The sequence below is a fragment of the Mustela nigripes genome, chromosome 12 (genome assembly GCF_022355385.1).
Source record: "Mustela nigripes isolate SB6536 chromosome 12, MUSNIG.SB6536, whole genome shotgun sequence".
Lineage (NCBI taxonomy): Eukaryota > Metazoa > Chordata > Mammalia > Carnivora > Mustelidae > Mustela > Mustela nigripes.
The window spans coordinates 88,143,553-88,164,056 of record NC_081568.1 but is presented as its reverse complement, the minus strand read 5'-3'; the positions used below and the strand labels follow the sequence as shown (position 1 = coordinate 88,164,056).

Genomic DNA, 20,504 nt, shown 5'->3' with positions numbered 1-20,504 from the left:
ATGTTCCTGAGAGGTTGAGTTCAGTTCTATTGTGAACAGTAATTTTATGAATAAGAACCCACAATGTTTTGACCAGAAAATTGGAAAAGCGCCCATAATCATTCCCATCTCATATTCTACGTATCTTTTATCAATTTTGCAAACAATTTCCCCCTTTTGAAAATACACCAAATAGTTGGTTATTTCCTCCCTGTCAGATGCATGCATGGTGTATAGGTAAATTAATGATTTCCCAACCACTATTACATTAGGTTGATGTTCTCTTAGACATTAGACACGAATGAATTAAACCACGCTGCCTCCTCCGAGATTTGGGTGGAGTGGAAATAGGGTTTTGTGGAGCTACAGAATTTCTACTTCATCTGCTCAGCCAATAATTGGTCAGAGCACGACTCTGATTAGAAATAAGCAACAAGCTTCCTGTGTCCATGAACAGAAAACAAGGTAGTGCATGTAACCTGGGAGAAACACGCGTTTACTTTTGAAGAAAAGCAGAACCCAGCAACCAGTGAGCAGCATATGCCTGAAATCCATTATCTGACATATTCGTTCCAGCATCCCCAGGAATGCTGGTCTGACTGCTAAGATTTGTTTTTACTTCCTGTCTTTCGGATAAAATGAGTTTGCCAACAGGCTGTGAGTACCTAACGCTGGAGAAGGTAGCTAGATTCCGAAGCCCTTATGTTCATGGATCGCCTTATGCAATCAACAAGCCAATTGATATTAAGCCACAGAGGAGACGGTAACTGCTTTCCTTTCTTCTAGCTGTTTGTCAGTGAAATTGTGTTTTGTTACCCTTTGGTAGCTAGCTGCTTTGTAGGTCTGCTGAGGTGGGAGGGTTATGGTGAGAGATTACTTTGAAAATTCAGCCTACCGAACAGTTAGGAAAAAAATTAACCAAAGAGAGAAAGCTGGAAAATATTCTTAGCTGTTCAGCATAAGCTTATCTGGTTTCAGGGTTTGTAGATTTTAAATTTTTTAAACATGGTTAGTGTTCGTACTGACATCAGAATCATCCATAATGAATATTTGAAGGAAGACCTTGTCGAATATTGGGTATATTAATGGCTCTTATTACCCAGTGCCCATTATCTTATGATCTGCCCATAACATTCCTCAAGGCCAATGTGCAATAAATATGCTAAAATTCTACTAAAAGCATTAATTTTCATGTGGTCACTAGGGAGGCAAGAATAGGGATAGATATTTTTCTTCTATAGAAAATGTCATTTGTACATCAGTGTTCCAGGATTCTGCTAACTCCACCCACCCCCACACCACACACGTGTACACACACACACACACGCACACACTACACAGGCAAACTCAGGTTGTATAATTAGTTATCTCAGAGTCAAGCTCAGTGTTTTCATTAGAAGGGAAGAGGGTATGCAATAACTAAACCTGTTCTGTCTTCCAGCATTTTTATGCAGTGTCAGAACAGAGATGAGATGTTTGACTCATGGGTCCAAAAATCATTCCTCAGTTTTGGTTTTAAACAAAGTCATTTTATTCAGCATTTCACAGTGAACATCAGAAGTGTTTTATAAGGATGTTCCATTCTATCTGTGAAAATGCCAGTTCTCCCTAAGTTGATGAAGTCTTGAAAGAAAAATATAAAATTCTAAAAGTAACATATTTTGCTTGAAGATTATCATTATCCTCTTACTATTCTATTTTTCTTTTTCTAATAACACGCACACACAGAATCACAGTGTATACATTTTTTTCCAGGTTTGACCTGGTTATAAACATGAAGTAACATTCAGATATTTGATTGATTTAAAAAAAAATTCCAAACCTTCAGAAATGCCATGGGATTAGTTTTTCAACAGAAGGGGAAAAAAAGAAAGGCAGGGGTGCGGGGTAGTTATGATGTGATGGGACTGAACTTTTAAATGTTTTTGAGGGGAAATATTTTATTCTTTTCCCCAGGGTGTCAAGGTTTTTCTGTCCAGTTCTACACCATCTGAATTTATAACAGGCTAACAGTACCTAACAATGATTTTAAGATACTTTCTGAGACACATGACCTGTCTCAGTTGCTGCCTTCTCACTTCCTTCTGTAATTAGTGGTGTGATATAACAAATCCTATTAAGTTGCCAAGTCCACATTTGGATGTTATATCCCTATTCATGCTACCTTATTTCTTTCTGCTTTAAAGTAATAAGCTTTCTATGTAAGTCAGGGGAATCGTATGTTGATGTAAATTGATAAATACGTGCATAGAAGGTGGACTCCTAGCATACTGTATTATAACCAGGCAATTTCAGACTCACCCCCAATCAGTTTTGATATTGAGCATCACACTGTGTTTTGCAAGCAAATATTCTTGCAAGGCATTTGGCAATAACCAGCCTTTTATAACATAGACCTTGAATTGTAAAAATTCAGGTCCGACTTTTAGAATAATACATTGCTTATATAGAGAGAGTAATCAAATAGATGACTTTCTATGAAAAGATACATAATCATTAAATCATAATATCTAGAGCTTTTAGCCCATGGAGGTGTGACAACAAACATGTATGGAAACAATAGTTGGAGGAGGTGGATGAATGAATGAAGTTCCAAATCATAGAGAATGCCTTTTTATTATATAGCTCATTTTTTTTAAGTTGTACATTTTAAAGCCTTTATTTGAACTTCCTTCTAGTCTGCTAAGAAAGTTGTACACCTGGAATGGTGATAGATTATCATCCTAGATCCACTAAAATCTACCCCAAATTAAACAGTTAAGTTTTCAGGAGTGCTTGCTAGGACTCATCCAAGATTTGTCTAAAACAACATAGTTAAGTTTATTGTCATGTAGTCACAGTTGTGCTATTTGGCTGAAAAGGGCATTGCTTTCTTAATTACTAAAAGGAAAGAAGGACAGAAGGAAAGAGAATAGGAAAGAAATCTAAAGAAGAGGGACTATATATTGAGGTTGTAACCTATTCACAGAAGCATAAAGTTGAGGTCATAAAAAGAAATTTAACTTTTTACTAAATTGGAGAAGAAGGAAATCTAATCATAAATGCAAAATATAGCTTAATGTATTTTTTTAGGATTTTATTTATTTATTTGAGAGAGAGAGCACAAGCAGTGGGAGCAGCAGACGGAAAGGGAGAAGCAGGTTCCCCTCTGAGCTGGGAGCCTGGTGTAGGGTTCAACCCCAGGACCTGGGGATCATGACCTGAACTAAAGGCAGACAGCTAACCAACTGAGCCACCCAGGCACCCCAAAATATAGCTCGATTTAAATACAAATATGTCCTTCTTTATACTGCCTTTTTGAAAGAACTGCATGTTTTCTTGGAACACAAGGAAATAATTTCCAAGATAAAAATTAGCTGTATTAGAAGTGTGACCACATGGTCGTTTAATAGTTATTAGTTTTTATTTCAAGCGTCAATGAAGACATTAACAAAGCAGTTAACATTCTTAAATCTTAGTTAAGCTCCATGTTGAAGAGAATGGCCATCCTACCATCTGTAATCCTAGTGATTTTCCATATTCTTGAGTTTAATTTTTTGCTTTTAATTATTTGTAGATTCCAAAAACTCTAAAACTGTATTTTTACTCCTGAAAGAAACATAATTTCTTTTTAATTTTATAAAACTTTGATGTCTTAATTTAATACACAGAAATTCAGTAATCAGATTTAATCTGGTTTTTCCACTCTCTTCTCACCCAATTAGACTGTAGGGGTTTTGATCGCGTAGATCATGTCTGGTTTATTGTTATATTTTTAGCACCCAGCAAAGAGCCCAGCACTCGTGAGAGGATAAATGCTTGTTTAATAAATAAATGATGAGAAAATGCATGTTATCCATCTTGGCACAGGCATATATATCACTCCCCTGGGTGCTACCATATTGAGTCTTTGGCAAGATTTTGCCTCTGCTCTTCTTCCCTATCAGTTGTGTTCTCCTTCCTGATTTACCTATAGAAGCTACAAGCAGCAGTGACTATAGACTAGGAATTCAAGTGATTGGGGATCACAGCTTCTGTTATTACCAGTTTGGCAAAGCAGAACCTCGAAGTTATTACTGTATTCATAAGTATATATATAAAGCTCCATGTGGTAGAAACGAGGAGGAAAAGTCAATGTGGGAGGAGGCAGAGGGGAGCTCAGGAGGGGGGAATACCTTGCAACTATAAGAAGTAAGATATAAACACATAAATTCATAAAATAAGTTACCAAAATTATGAAATGTAAACCTGGTTTCTCTGTTTGTCCTGCTGTAATGTAAAACTCACAGAAATGTTTATCAAAATAGAAAACAAAACAAGGGAGACTGAAGGTAGGAGACAGATCCCACTAGCACCCCAACGTTGTGGAAAGCATCTGTGCTCTAGTGCACCGCCTTTCACAGCCAAGTGCATTGCTGGGTCTCTGCCAGCCCTTTGCCCGGACGTTCAGTGCCTCTATCCTGTGTCTCTGGCTCCTTTTTTGTTCCCATCTGCTTCTCTCATATACGCTCAGGCCTCTCTTTCTCTAAATCCTGGAGGTAGGCTTATGCTATCTATTCTCTCTGGGATTAGGAAAAAGCAGGATACCAAAAAAAAAAAAAAAAAAAAAAAAGACAGGAATAAAAAATAACAAGTTTGAGGGTATGTTAATCAGCCCATTTCTCTTCAGAGAAGAATTACAAAGTTGCAAACTCGGATGTCTGAGCAATCGGCAAGCTATTCATTGACTCAAATGGTGTATTATTGTACTAGGACTGCTATAACAAAATATGACAGGCAGAGTAGCTTAAGCAATAGAAATTTATTTTCTCATGGCTCTGGAGGCTGGCAGTTCAAGATCAATGTGTCAACCTGGTTGGTTTCTCCCAAGGCCTCTTCTTGGCCTGCAGCTGGCCACCTTCTCCCTTTGTCCTCATGTGGCCATTCCTCTGTGTGTACGTTCCTGGTGTCTGTGTGTGTCCAAATTTACTCTTCTGATAAGAACACCAGTCAGACTGGATTAAAGCTCACCCTAATGGCCTCATTGATTATCTCTTTAAAGACCCTGTCTCGGGGTGCTTGGGTGACTCAGTGGGTTAAAGCCTCTGCTTTTGGCTCAGGTCATGATCCCAGGGTCCTGGGATCGAGCCCTGTATCGGGCTCTCTGCTCAGGAGGGAGCCTGCTTCCTCCTCCCTCTCTGCCTGCTTCTCTGCCTACTTGTGATCTATGTCTGTCAAATAAAGACCCTGTCTCAGATACAGTCCCATTCTGAGGTACTGGGAATTAGGGATGCAGCATATGAATTTTGGGGAGACCTAATTCAGCACATAGCAAATTGTATCCATAGAAATTATTTGCTAGTAATGACTATGGAGGAAGATAGGAATTGCACTAGGATTCCTGCATAATCAGTGACCTCGTATACATAAAAATAGTATTTTGTCAGTGAGTCTGACCCTGCAGGAGTGAGACATTACCAAGTATAAAAAAATACTTCGTACATTTTTTACCAGAGGAAACAGTTACACATTATGAACAATCAGTCTTCATCAAATAGAACCTCTTTCATTTGGAATCTATAATCTTTCAAACAGAGCCTAGACAGGCATTTGCTTTTCTATAGTCTTTTATTGTTTTTAAGATTTTATTTATTTATTTGAGAGAGAGAATGAGCAGAGGGAGGGAGATAGAGAGAGAGTGAGAAAGAGAGAGAGAGAGAGAGAGAGAAGGGATTTACTGATGAGCAGGAGCCTGACGTGGGGCTCGATCCCAACACCTGGAAAGATCATGACCTGAGCCAGAGGCAGACACTTAACCAACGAAACCACTCAAGCATCGCTATGGTCCTTTATTTTATATGAATATTAAATTATCAGTTTAGCCAGTGGTTCTCAACTAGGGCAGTTTTACTCCTAGGGACATTTGGCAACATGTAGGGATATTTCTGATATTCATACGTTGGGGAGTGGCTAAGGGTATCAAGAAAGGTAGAGGACAGGGATGTAGTTAAATAGCATAGAACACATAGAACAGCCTCTACAACAAAGTGTTATTTGACCCCCCAGATCTCATAGTCCTGAGATTGAGAAACCCTTATGTAAACAGATTGGACTGGGAAGTATTTCAAAACTCTCCGAAAACCTTTGTTTTTATCCAGACTCTTGGTATTTTTTATGTATTCATAAAAACACCTTCTCTCCTCTTTCTCACAGTAACCAATAGATAATACTCTCTTGGCCTGGTTAAAAAAAGACACTTGCCACACTTTTAAAATGGTCTAAAACATTCTTTGATTCACACTGTCCAGCCTTCTGATTTGTCTGAATTAGTGGCTTTATTGCATTGTCAGGGCCTATTATTCTTTCAGTAGAGGTGCTACTGAGATTGCATTACAGGAAGCAGAATAAATGATCTAATACATTCTTAGAGCTCCAGGCTATGTGCTAAACATTGACCTGCTTTTCAAAGTGAAGTGAAAAATGCAAGGTGAAATTATATGGAAGATAACAAATATTAAGTGATCATGCTATTGGCCTGGTATAATGAAGCTCTGTGGACCCCTTGTCCCCCACCCCCACACCAACAAGCCCAGGCACATTGACTATGGATGTGTGGGCTGCATGTACATGTTCCTTGTAACCAGCTCATCCTGATAGCAAAGAGCACGTTTTTCATAAAGGGAAAACTCTGAGGGAGAGGGAGGGCTTTCTTTGATGGAAAGTCCTTCTTTCTACTAAATAAAATTTCGAATTATCCTTGGGTTACTTCTAACCCTCTCTCCTCAAATCTAGATAAAAATTGTTGGCAGTAACAGTTCAAACTAGAACTAATTTACAGCTTCCTCATTCTCTCCTCAGTTCCAAAGCAGTACATCCGGCGGCTTATGATCCAAAGAACTCCTCCAGAGAACTTGAGTTTGATATATTTGAAACTAAAATGACCCAAGGAGTCTCACCATCTTCCATTTCCTCAGGGATCTATGGCGAAACCAAGAAGTCCTCCTCCATGCTTCTTCCCTTCAGCCTAACTGCTCTACCACTAGCTAGGGCAGGTGTATTTCTTCCCTCTTCCCTTCATTGTCAGCCCCACTATGCCCTTCTAAACAAAGTTCTAGTGCTCTTTTGCCTGAAAGACTGCTACACCTCATAACTGGCATCTTTATTCTACTGTCATCCTTGTTCTGAATCATCATCCACAGATTAATTTTCTAAAATTTCCTCATGATACCCCCATACCTATAGCAGTAGTTTGTCATTGTCTACAAAAATAGTCTAAATTTCAATTGATGATGATCTAGTGCTTTCTGAACTCTCTTGCCTTGTAAATTTTGCTCATCACCCATTGTACTCTGCATTTTGGATATAAGAAGTTCTGATCATACCTCTGATTTTGCCTACAATTCCCCTTTCCCTGCATTTTGTTAACCCCAACTGTTCCTGAGGTCTTTTTCATTAAGCCTATTTTTTTCTTTTCTTTTTTTTTAAGATTTTATTTATTTATTTGACAGAGTGATCACAAGTAGGCAGAGAGGCAGGCAGAGAGAGAGGGGGAAGCAGGTTCTCCACCAAGCAGAGAGCCTGATGTGGGACCCTGAGACCATGACCTGAGCTGAAGGCAGAGGCTTAACCCACTGAGCCACCCAGGCACCCCTCATTAAGCCTTTTCTAATTCCCTGTTTCCAAATGGGAGTTGCTCCTTCAACTAGCAGCTCTTCTTTTCTAACACATCTATCACAGACTTTCTCAAATGAACCTCAATCATTTGTGTATTTTGCATCTTTCCTCCTCCTTAAGAATGGTGGGAGGGAAACAGCTGTTATAGGGAGAGTAGTTTGGGTGTGGCACGTGACATAAATTCAAATGGAAAAGACTTAAGCCCTATCCTAGCAGAAGCAAGTTGTATAAAATCTTGACATGGACAGTTTCATTACAATTACAAAATACATAAATATGTGATTACAGTTGTGAGAACTGCTCAAAAGGAGGCAAGAGCCCACTAAGACTATATGAATAGGTACCTAATATAGTCTGCACATTTGAAAAATGTTCCCCTTGGGATGATGAGGCCTGAATATGAGCAACACATTCTGTGGGGAATCAAGCCCTGATGTGAGCATTAAAGGAACTAAAAAGATGAGGTGTCTGAAATGTAGTGAGACAGGGAGGAGAGTGGCAGAAACAAACTGGGGAAGATAGGGAGGGAGATGGATCTTTTTAAAAGGTGAATCTACTAAATAATTCTTCATTTCATTTTGGAGAGAAACAATAAATAATTTTTAAAGTTTATTCACTGGAAATGTGATCTAAGAATATTATGAGTGTCTTATTTATGATTTAGGATTTTAAAACATTGAAATAAGCAGTAGATAATACCTTCTAACCGAAGTTTTAAAAAATGTCAATTTTCCAATCCATTGCCAACTTCAGGGGATAAATAAAAGCAGTCATAAACATTAGCCTTTGTCCTTCTGCATTCGCCCATCACCTAACTGTACCTATGCCAAAAGGAATAGAATGGGACCTTTGAGAGTACTTAGAATGTTTACTGCCAATGAAGTACAGGAGACTCTCTGTAATCACAGAGACCTTCATGTGTTAGTCATATTTCTACATCTAATTAGAGATGTTAAATTACTTAACATTTTGAACTTTTTTCATGGTGGTGGTTGTTGTTTTGTTGCTCTTATTTTCTAGTTTTCCATAGCTTAGCTCTTACACTGAACACAATTATTTACACAGGTGATCTGGTACAGAAAAAGGAAAGCTTTTATTACCAATTTTAATTTTACTTTGGAAACTGTGATAAATGAAGTAGTGAATTCTGACAAAGTATTCCAGGTTTAGGATAGGGCCTGGTTATCAAACAGTTTATAGATGAGTATAGAGTATCGGAAAGAAGCAAAACCAAAAAAGAGTGGCGGGGCACCTGGGTGGCTCAGTGGGTTAAGCCTCTGCCTTCGGCTCAAGTCATGATCCCGGAGTCCTGGGATCAAGTCCGGCATCAGGCTCCCAGCTCCACGGGAAGTCTGCTTCGCTCTCTGACCTTCTCCTTGCTCATGCTCTCTCTCACTGTCTCTCTCTCAAATAAATAAATAAAATCTTAAAAACAAAAACAAACAAACAAACAAACAAACAAAAAAGAGTGGTGGTCAGCAATCTACCAAAAGCCTTTGAAACAAGAGTGATGGCCTTGGGCTAGATCCATGATGTTCTGCTTTCTATGTCCCTAAGAGGAAGGTTCCCCAATGAAGAAAATAGTTCTGCTAGTCATGAAAAAGAGAGGTACCTTGAAGAAAAGTTTGATGAGAAGGAAGTTGCAGGTGTCCAAGGGAAGGATAAGCAGCTTTCCAAAGTGGAATGTACTCTGAATTTTAAAAGATGGTCAGCGCTCCATTTATGTGGTTCTTGGAGGCACACGGTGTTACTCTTCAGGCCATAACATCCCCAGGGAAATATTCCCTAAATGGCCAGACAATATTAGGCATCTATTTATATACTTCTATTGCACCATTATCTTCTTTCTAGCTGTTCTCATGGTTGTAATCATGTATTTATGTATTTTGTTGGCCTAACAGCCTCCTTCCACATTCAATTAGGGGAAATGGGAACAAGATCTAAGCCTGTGCTTTAAATTACAGTGTTTCAAGTGCTTTGTACAGGACCTGACATATAATAGGCATTCAAGCAGTTTTTATGAAATTCTTTTTCCAAGTAGGAATAAGAAAGTAATCAGAGACAGTTAAATAAATGTGTAACTTTTCGGAAACATATTAATTCATTTTGGCAACTTCTAAACCTGCATTAAAGCACTGGCCACTCTTCTCATTTAAAAGTGTGTGATACCTACTGCCTGAAATCAAGGTCTTTTCATGGCCAAAACTGAACTTATTGTCTTACTCTTAGAATAGATTTTAAGAGGGTGACTGAGTGACTCAGTCATTTGAGCATCTGACTCTGGGTTTCCATTCAGGTCATGAACTCAGGTTCCTGAGATCGAGCCCCTCATCTGGCCCTGTGCTCTGCCAGGAGTCTGCTTGACTCAATCAATTTCTCTCTTTTCGCCCCCTTTGCCCCTCGTCCCACACAGTTTCTTTCTCTCTAAAATCAATCAGTCAATCAGTCTATCTATATATCTTTTTTAAAAAAATCTATTTCTTGGGATGCCTGGGTGGCTCAGTTGGTTAAGCAGCTGCCTTCGGCTCAGGTCATGATCCCAGCGTCCTGGGATGGAGTCCCACATCGGGCTCCTTGCTCAGCAGGGAGCCTGCTTCTCTCTCTGCCTCTGCCTGCCATTCTGTCTGCCTGTGCTCTCTCTCTCTCTCTCTGAAAAATAAGTAAAATCTTTAAAAAAAAAAATCTATTTCTTTTCTTCTGTTACTTCGTTGGAAAACTTAATTGATTACTATGCACTTATCCAAACCAGAAACAGGAATCACCTTACTTGCCTGCCTTTATCTCAACCCCCTCCATCATCACTGAATTCCCTTTATCTGCTACTAAATCCTTCTGTCAGTCAGTTCTACTCTGCTTAACTAATACTTCTTATGAATGTGATCTACTATTAGAGCTTCTTAAGTGATCTTTATGTCACTGGTTCCATAGACTCTACCCAGAATGCTGTGTGTGTGTGTGTGTGTGTGTGTTGGTTTCTTTTCTTTACTACAGTGACATTCACTTTTCTTCAATTATAAGACCATTTGGGTGGTAGATACCCAGTTCCAAAGTTTTAGAATTGACCCCAAGTATAAAATTACAGATTCCACCTCTGTGGTGTTTCTTTCTGAACAATGACTAAGTCAGAACAATGAATTTGCCTAATATGCATGAGGAAAACATTTAAAATTCCCCTAAGATTTCTTGAAGTTTGAGCTTATTGTTTTATGAGAATTCACAGTAAACTCTCTCGCAAACATGTAGCCTTCAGTTTATCATAATACATGAGAGATTACTGTAAGAATGTGGCATTTAGTCATTGATTTTTTTTTAATCCAGGCAAAAGTCAGAAAAAATTATATATATATGTAAAAAATTATATATATATACATACATATATATGTAAATTATATGTATGTATGTATGTACCCATACATATATATAATTTTATTATGTATATAGAATATGTATATATGTATTTATATACATATAATGTAAATTATATATGTGTATGTATGTACACACATATATACGATTTTATATATAATTTTTATATGTAAAATTTTTATACACCCACATATACATGCATACATACAGCTATAGAATCCTCAATGTCTGTTGAACAGTCACAAATTATTCATTTTGCTCTTATGGTGGGCATACAATTTTTCTAAATTTATAATTTCCCTCTGGCCCCTGCCATTTTAATTCAAAATATGTCCTTTTGTTTGTACTGCTATTTCTTTATTTTTTAAGATTTTTTAAAAATTTAGATCTCACAACCATGAGATCATGACCTGAGCTTAAAACAAGAGTCAGATGCTTAAATGACTGTGCCACCCAGGCTCCCTTGTGCTGTTATTTCTGAACAATATATACTGGTATCCAGTATAAGATAAGTTATGTGATCCTGGTGTTTCCATTGTAATTCCTCTTGTAAATAACAAGAAAGTCAAGAATACCAGCAGTTTTCCATTCTCTTAGAGTTCCTCTTTTTGTCCCTTCCCTTCTCTTCCCTTTCCTCCCTCCCCTTTTCTCTCTCTATTTCTCTTTCACCCCCTCCTCTCTCTCTTTTAGGAATCCAGTAGCTATGACACCAAGAATAACACAATTCTGTTTTCCCTTTCTCTTGCTTGTGGTTGGAGTCATACTCTGCTAACAAGGGAGTTCTTAGTTACTTTGACTTGCAAGAGATATTTATATATCTCTCCTTCTCTCTCTCTCTCTATATATATATATACACGCCACATGCGTGACACACACACACACTATTTGTTGTTGTTGTTAGTAAAGTTTTCTTCCTTTTGGGGAAAAATAATTTGAAATCTAAGGCTAAAGGAGTCAGAAATTGAGTATGATGAGTTCTGTAGAATCAGGACATTTCAGCCCTGCGGTTACCTTTGTCTCTGACTCCAGGACATCTTTAAAATCACCTAAAAACAGAGTAAGAGAATGAAAGTGAGCCTTCACATAACTGGCAGTTTTTAGCACTAAATTACTATTTTTACTACAACCTCACTATACTCTCCATGCCAGATCTGGATTTAAGTTAGTTCAGGGATGGTTGGGGTTAAGTTACTCAAGGACTAACAAGATTTAGACAGACCCATTCATCTTTCCAGGCTGTTGTGACTAAGGACATGCTATAAAAAGAACAATTCAATAGAGTTACACTGTCTGAGCACTGAACAATGCAAATTCAAATATACATACTATGCAGAAGAGAAGAAACAGACGAGAGAGTAATAGCAGTGTGAATAGGGCAGTTTCACTTTCTTCATGTGCCACCACAGTGCATGGATCTATGTCCACTAGTGTGGGATGGTATATGCTCTTTCCCCATCTCAGTTCCCATAGACGTGCACAGTGTGAACAGCTTGCTTTACATTTGAGTTATTTAAGGGATTCTCTGTGGTAATATTAACTATACTAGATGTTTGCTGCTAAGGCTGGTGTTAGAACTTGAACTAAGTAAGGTATGACCCATACTGAAGTTTATATCTCTGCACCATTTAAAAAATTTTTTTTAAGATTTTATTTATTTATTTTTATTTATTTTAACCCACTGAGCCACCCAGGTGCCCCAATATCTCTCACCATTAAAAGGTGTATCTATGTTTATAAACATCCTTATATTCAATTTGAGAATTTAATGATGCTGATGTTAAGTATAATAGCTTCTTTTGCAAAGTTAAAATGATATTAAGATTACATGCACACCAGGAAAAAAAAAACCTGTCATACAGGGAAAGCTTTACATGCATGAGCATCCTCATGCTTTACATGCATCATCATCCAGCTTAGCTACATTTTTCTGTTCCACTTTCTATAATTTATTTCATATCATATACATGGAGCTATAGAGATACAAAAATGGGTCACACAAAGAGCCTACCCTAATGGAGCTTAGAGTCTAAAGTCAGATGAAAAATACTACACATAAATAAATGTTCCATAAGATTGACATGTCATCCATTCATGTAATCAATTGCTGATGCATCCATTCATTCAACAAATACTTGCTGTACAGATCCTGAGTTCAAAGCTCTCCGCGGGATTATAAAACTAGATAAGACAAATTACCAGCCTTCAAATAGATCACAGTCTAATTGCTCAAAGCAAAACTTCAAGGAAAAATTAACTTATACCACATAAGGACCTTCATAGTACTCTGGGAGCACACAGGGCCAAACTCCAGGAGCAGCTGGGCTGTTCAGAGAAGATCTTACAAATGAGGTACTGAAAGAGGATGAAGCATTCTCCTGTAAGGCAGTACTTGAAAGGGAATGGTCAGCAGAGAAAGAACTTCTATGACATAGCGGCACTCTGTAGTTTAGAAAAGAGTTTTTCCTATATCATTTTCTTTGAAATCCTATCAACTGAGACCCTAAGAGCTTAAGGGTTTTATTAATGGCCATAAAGTTGCTTAAATGCTAGAATCAGTACCCAAGACCCAGTCATCTGTACTCCGGGTTCTATTAAGCACCGTAGGGAGAGTGGAAGTAAAATGCTGTGAGGACTCTGAAGGGGGAGACTACTTCTAATGAGAAAGAGTGCCTTGTGCGCAAATGGCATGGGTGCAACAGTTTGTCTTTCCTTATGTGGAGTTGAGAATCTGGCAAAGATATGGCTGTAGGAAGATAAGGGAACATTTCTAGGAAAAATGGACAAGTGTGGCTAAAACTTAGTATGGCTGAGAGGCAATCATGGGAAATGAAATTGGGAAGAGACCATGAGGTTGCATTTTTAGGGTAATGAAAACCAAGCTAAGAAATATTTTCTAGACCAAGGTAAGCTATTGAAGATTTTTTAATAGAGGATTGCTGTCATCTTAGTTTTGCTTAAGAAAGATGAAAATGACATTAATGAAGACATAACTTGGAGCAGTGGAAGACTAAAGAACTAGTAGAGGAGTTTGAAGAAAAATGTACTTCAGAGCTTAAAAAGGTGCTAGTTAAGACAAAATGGTGGATCATAGTATTAACTTTGGTTATTTTTTTATATCTTCTATATTTTCTGCAGCAGTGTCTATATAAAAATGTATGAGGAAAGTAATTTTTTAAAAAGAGAGCAGGTAATTAGGGCCTAAAACAGAGTGATGCATGAAGTAATACATTTGGATAGAGTGGAGACATATGGAAGAAGGATTGGCAAGTCTTGAGAACATGTGTAAGAAAGGAAAAGAGAAGGGGCACCTGGGTGGCTCAGTGGGTTAAGCCGCTGCCTTCGGCTCGGGTCATGATCGCAGGGTCCTGTGATCGAGCCCTACATCGGGCTCTCTGCTCAGCCAGGAGCCTGCTTCCTTCTCTCTCTCTCTGCCTGCCTCTTTGCCTGCTTCTGATCTCTCTCTGTCAAATAAATAAATAAAATCTTTAAAAAAAAAAAAAAAAAAAAAGAAAGGAAAAGAGAATATGTTTTCCATGATGATACCTGGAAACCACAGTGAGTCCTGGATTTCTAGCAGAATTGTACAATGACCAGTAATAGGACTAGGAAGAGGAGGAACAGGTTTGAGAGGAAAGATAATGATTTATTGATGGATAAACTGAACTCGAGAATTTGTCAGGACAAATAGATGAAGATGTGCCAATAATTTTAAACCAAGAGTAAGAAGTGAGACCTAGAGATGAAAATTGAAGAGGGCCAATGACTGATCCTTTAGGAATATCTACATTTGGGAGTTAGATTTAATTTAACAGAGCTTCCTCCTCTGCCCCCAAAGTCTCAGTTTCTTTCTTTATTTGTTTGCAATTCAGAGCCTTGTAATATATCGTGCAGACCTCTAAATGCAGTTTGAATAGAAGAGAAATAATTTACAGAAACATCCAAAGTAAATCAGACTTTGTTCCTAAATATTTTATTGCTGAGATCACTCAGATGCTGGCTAAATTGTAAAATACATAAATTGCAAATGTTTTGTGAAATGGCATTCATTTTTAAACTGACCATTAGTTTCAAGTCAAATTGTCCTATTAGATCCTGAAATGTTTTATAATCAACATATGCTTACAAAAAGTAAATAATTTATAAGACACAACTGACCCCCAACAGTATTATTACATACTCAGCAATAAATATTAAATGAGAATTTGTTTAAGTGACACAATTTCCAGATATCAACCCAAATTGGCCTGATAGATAGGGATTTATTGATTATGGAGAGAATTACCTGATTTGGGGATCATAGAAGAGAACACAGAAGAGAATTATAGAAGATCAACAAAAAATAGTGTGCAATTCTTCAGTCACCAAAAAGGAGTTTGTAGTCACACAGTGAAAATTAGCTATGAGGTTGTGTTCTATCATTTGTACTGTGTTTCTTGTTTAAAAAAAAAAAAAAAGTTAAAATAGGCTTTTCTTTTTAACCAAACATTTCTTCCTGGAAATTCAATAGGCTAGATGTGGTTATTTGTGTTATTCCCGTTTAGTAGTTCTGAAAGCACTTTTATCAGCAGTTAGATACATTATTTTCCCAGAAGCTTACCTATTTTATTGAGGCCATTTCAAATGCATTTAATGTCCTCTCTAATGGATTTGTTTATCTTTTTCCTGAAGCTCCCTTTTCATTTGCCCAGGCAAGTTAATGTTTCATTTGCCTTATAATGTGAGGACCTCACTGCTGTAACCCATAGATTATGGCATTTTGGCATTCCATTCATACTTGTAATATGATATGTATTGTATATAACTTACAATTAAAATTTGTGAAGAGTTTATACTTAAGATATCTTTTGTAGAGAATTGTCACAAAAGATGCTTAGTCAATGCTTTAAAATAATAACTAGACTTTAGAAAGGAGTGAAGTAGATCAGTTTATGTGTCTCACTGAGACCTTAATATACAATATTTTCAAAAATTGGAAGATCTTATGGAGGATGAAATATTCCATACATGTATGTGTAAATATGAAAATACAATTTTCTGAGAGTTTTCTATAATGGTGTTTGGCTCCAGATCCACTGACCTGAATTACTCTGTGAGGTAGATGCTAAGTATGTCAAGGCAGCTGGCAAAGAGAATGCAAAAAGCACTACTCCACTTGGCTTGCCATGAGATGTGAATTTTCTACTTCTGACTTTGGTGAATCTGTGATGAATCAAATGTTTACTCTGACCAATTTAAAACATCTGGGTGATTCTAACTTTGGGGACGTATTGCTTTATATACACTGAATGCCTGAGAATTGGTAGAATTTTAGATTTCTTTTCTTGATAAATGATGCTGCCTTAATTTTTGCAATACCCAAAGATTCACAAGTGCTTAGCTATCATCCTTTTTTTTCCCATTTAGTTAAAATCTTCTACCTTTTATCTATCACACATATAACTCTTAGAAGAGCAAACATCTGAATTATTATCAACAGTTCTCAAACACGCCATTTATGTGTGTACACACTATCAGGCTTAATCCCCCCTCTGAAAAAATCCAGCATAAAAGACCGTATGTTGATATTGAGTAACTCCTTGTTTTCTAGTTATTATTTTCTCAGAACAGTTCCAAAAGGCTCTAGTTGGGCTCTCTTCTGGGTTCTAGGTTGAGACTGATGTGAAAATTGAGCTTGTGATTGGAAGATAGAAAATTGCTGTGGGCAAAATAATTCACCTTTATGAAGTAAAGAAATATAAGATGCACACATAACAGAAGGTAGTTACAATTGTTTTCCCTACAAACCATGGAAGGATTGACATAGACAAAAGAGTGGGGAGTGCCATCAGTTCTAGGACTCACTGTTCCATTGAACTAAGACTGTTCTGTACTCTTTACAGACATCCTCAAAAAATAGGAACCCAGAACAGGAAAAGGAATAACCTGTATTCCATTAACCATGTCAGTTGTTTTGTCATGCAGTTGGCCTCATATTTATCTATTTCTCAATATTTAGGCCTGTGCTGGCCAACAGAAATATGAGGGGAGCCACATCTGTAACTTTAAATTTTTTAGTACCATATTTAAGAAATTTTCTGAAAGGCAGGACTAATTTCAACTGTGAATTTTATTTGAGCCACTATACAAAAATATCATTTCAATTTGCAATCAATATATAATAAACTATCATTGAGGTAATTAAAATTCTTTCCCCATCCTAAAGTCTTGGAAATACTGGATGTGTTTTATATGCATATCAATTTGGTTGCTAACTTTTCATAAATTGTACTTGATCTGTAATTAGATTTCATAAAATTTACAATTGGAAATGTAGATTCACTTACTCAGGTTGTTCCAAATACACTTAAACGTTGTCCAGTGACTGTATCAATGATAGATTTTAACATTTAGGTATGAATTAGTAAAAGCAAAATAAGACTTAAAATTCAGTTCTTTAGTCGCCCTAGCCTCTTTTCAAGTCTTCATAGCCTTGTGTGGCTGATGGCTGCCGTATTAGAAAGTCCATGTTTAGACTGTCTGGGTTTGACCTTAGATTCTGCCACTCATTGACTTCATTATCTTGCGCATGTTGGTATCTCTTTTTGTTGACTTAGTCTCCTCATCTGTAAAATGGAGATAATAATAGTACCTACATCAGAAGGTTAATATGAGGATTAAGTGAAATAATACCAATAATACAGCTAAACACTTAATGTAGTTCCTGATGCATAATGAGGCCTCAACAAATATTAGCGTTATTATTATTTTTTGTGCTGTCATCATGTATTTGCTTTCATAATTTATAACATTATCAACTTTGAGTGTCTGCCAGAAGTCAAGGTCTCATTCCTTTGGGTTTGTGAAGCAGATAGATGCTGGACCACATGCAGGAATGTAAGCCTCTCCTCTTTCCAATCCCTATCTCCAACTGCCTAAATATCCTGACGTCAGACCTGGCTAAACTCAGCTCCCCTTTGTGCTTACATCAGCTCTCCTGAGTGGAACTCACATCTCTCTCTCTGGGAGAATGCTGTTTTTCCATTTATCTAAAAGCAGGACTTTAGAAGCCTCCTCTCTCCTCACCCTTATCAGCAATCTTCAGATGCCCCCAGATTTTCAGCATGCTTTCCTGCCTTTTCATATCCATTGCCACTGCCCCTTCTCTTGCCTGGACCGCTGCAGTGGTCCCCTAGTTATTGAGCAATCTCTAACCATCAGGTCGTGGCTGTCATATGCTATTATTGGATTACTCTTCTGAAAATGGTATTTTTATCATATAATTCTGCTGTTTAAATCCTTTCTTCACTGCCCATGACTTCCAGAATAAAACCATCTCCTCTATAAAGACTTTCTGTATACAAACTGACAAATTGTGCGCCCATGATAGGGTGTCCAAGTGATAACCCTCTTGCATGTGTCATTACATCTTCTGCTCAATCTACCAAAGCCCCAGAGCTTGATTCCATACAGTGGGATCACTGTGGGCCCTTAGCCTCACGAAGACAGAGGCTGTTTCATTGCTGTTTTGCTTTATGGGTGTTTGTTTATTTGTTTGTTTCTTTTATGTCTTGATCTCTCTACAGTGCAGCACAGTAGTTCCTCCCTAGATTCTCGTTTTTTTGTATGAGCTAGCTAATGACACTCTTTGTCTGGCATTCAAGGCCTCCAAAATTAGCCCCAATCTACTTTACTGGTCTTATTTCTGCTTCTCCTCCACACAGTTGATCTCTGGTCAGACTAGTCTGTAATAGTCTTAAATATGCTTTCCATGTTTTCCGCTCCATGGCTTGGCTCACTTTCCTCTCTCTTGAAGTATACTCTCTTTCCTCTTGGCCTGCACAAATTCTACCCTTTTGTAAAGGTCTAATTCATCTTTCTGCCATGATGACATCCCCAGAGTATCATACACTTAACTGTGCTATGGAATAAGAATAGCATAGCCTACTGGTAGGAAGCCAAACTTGGGGGCCAAGTGGATCTGTCTGTTCGGCTGACCAAGTTGCCTACCCTCTCTGAGCCTCACATTCTTACTCTATGTATTAGATTAACAAAACCTAAGTTTCAAGGTTATCTTGAATATTAAGGATAATGTATATATTACTATTCAGTGAGGGTTTGCAGAGTATATGAGCTCTGCTGTTTTCAGTATGATCATAGGACATCTAATCATGTAAATTCAAAAATATCTTTTAGTATAAGTTTTCATTGTCATTTGGATCATTCTACAATATATGCTTTCGTTCAAACTAGACTACAAGCTTCTGGGCTACAACTAGCACCTAGTTGAATGGTGGGCACACATCCATCCACAAGCAGATATATATGTGGGTACTTACAGATATCAAAAGAGGGGCATCTGGGTGGCTCAGTGGGTTAAGCCTCGGCCTTCTGCTCAGGTCATGATCCCAGCATCCTGGGATTGAGCCCCATATCAGGCTCCCTGCTCAGCAGGAAGCCTGCTTCTCCCTCACCCACTCCCCTGCTTGTATTCCTTCTCTCGCTGTGTCTCTCTCTGTCAAGTAAATAAATAAAATCTTTAAAAAAAGAGAGAGAGAAAGATTGAGAGGGGGAGGTGTTTTCATGTGTATTGACTCATTTAATCCCCACCATTCTATGAATGGCGCCATTTTAAGATGGCACCATTCTATGTGGAAGTTGATAATGTTTCTGTTTTATCCACAATGAACTGGGACTTAAAGAATTTCAGTTCTTCCCAGCCATTCCAGATCTTAAAGCGATAGAGGCAGGAAATTCAAACAGCATTTACACGTTTTTGTCCAAATCTGTTCAATTCTATTTTTTCCCACTACCACATGCACCCTTTTAAAATTGCTACCTTTGAAAATCCTCTCATAAAATGATGGTAAGGGAATAATAGAGTATAAATCCCCAGTGCTCAGCATTGCTGTCAGGAATGCTCAATGACACTTGAATTTCTTTTTCCTGGAAAAGGGAACAGTCTATTGGTAAATAAAATTAATGCTTAAACATAATATGTAAAAAGTCTTTGCTGCAGAGAATATTCTTTTGATTGGAAAATCCTAAAATTTAGATTATTTTTTACCCAAATGTTCTCTAGGATCAGCAATGTTTAAGGTGACTGAATTTCATATCTGGACCATAATATGGCTATAGTCATGCCAAAATATAGAAAATTATCTTTAAGAGGCACAAAGTAAAGAAACCCTGGCATAAATTATTGTTTTTAAGCTTAAATTTACACACACAGGAAAACCTTATAAGCCAATGGCGGACCCAAGAGATATACGCACGGAACATCCCAGGGATGGCAGTTAGGACTTCTCATTAGGAGTCTCAAGTTAGACTAAAGCTAGTCCTTCTATTTAGGTAAAGGACCAGGATAACTTACCCATAAAAAAAAATGATCATTTACTTATTGCTTTATACTAATTCTGCAGGCAGTTTATATAGAAGGGTCAAGGCAAAGAATTGCCAGGACAAAGTAACAACCTCTCATTGCTTAAGTTTAGGTTAATCATTAATATTTTTCTGTGGATCAATACCCCCTTAGAGCAAAAGATGCAGCC

At 37.6% G+C, this 20,504-nt stretch overlaps 1 protein-coding gene across 2 annotated transcripts in view; it reads left to right on the top strand.

Annotated features, from left to right (window-relative positions):
• The window catches only part of LOC132028660 (cAMP-specific 3',5'-cyclic phosphodiesterase 4D), a 558,688-nt gene that overhangs the window by 143,360 nt on the left and 394,824 nt on the right, over positions 1 to 20,504 (top strand). The window contains exon 1 of one of the 2 annotated variants that reach the window (XM_059417914.1): positions 618 to 742. The exons of the other annotated variant lie outside the window; for it this stretch is intronic. Coding sequence (XP_059273897.1) covers positions 618 to 742 — 125 coding nt within the window. Of the gene's footprint in view, positions 1 to 617; positions 743 to 20,504 lie in introns of those variants that run through there. 2 annotated transcript variants of the gene reach the window in all.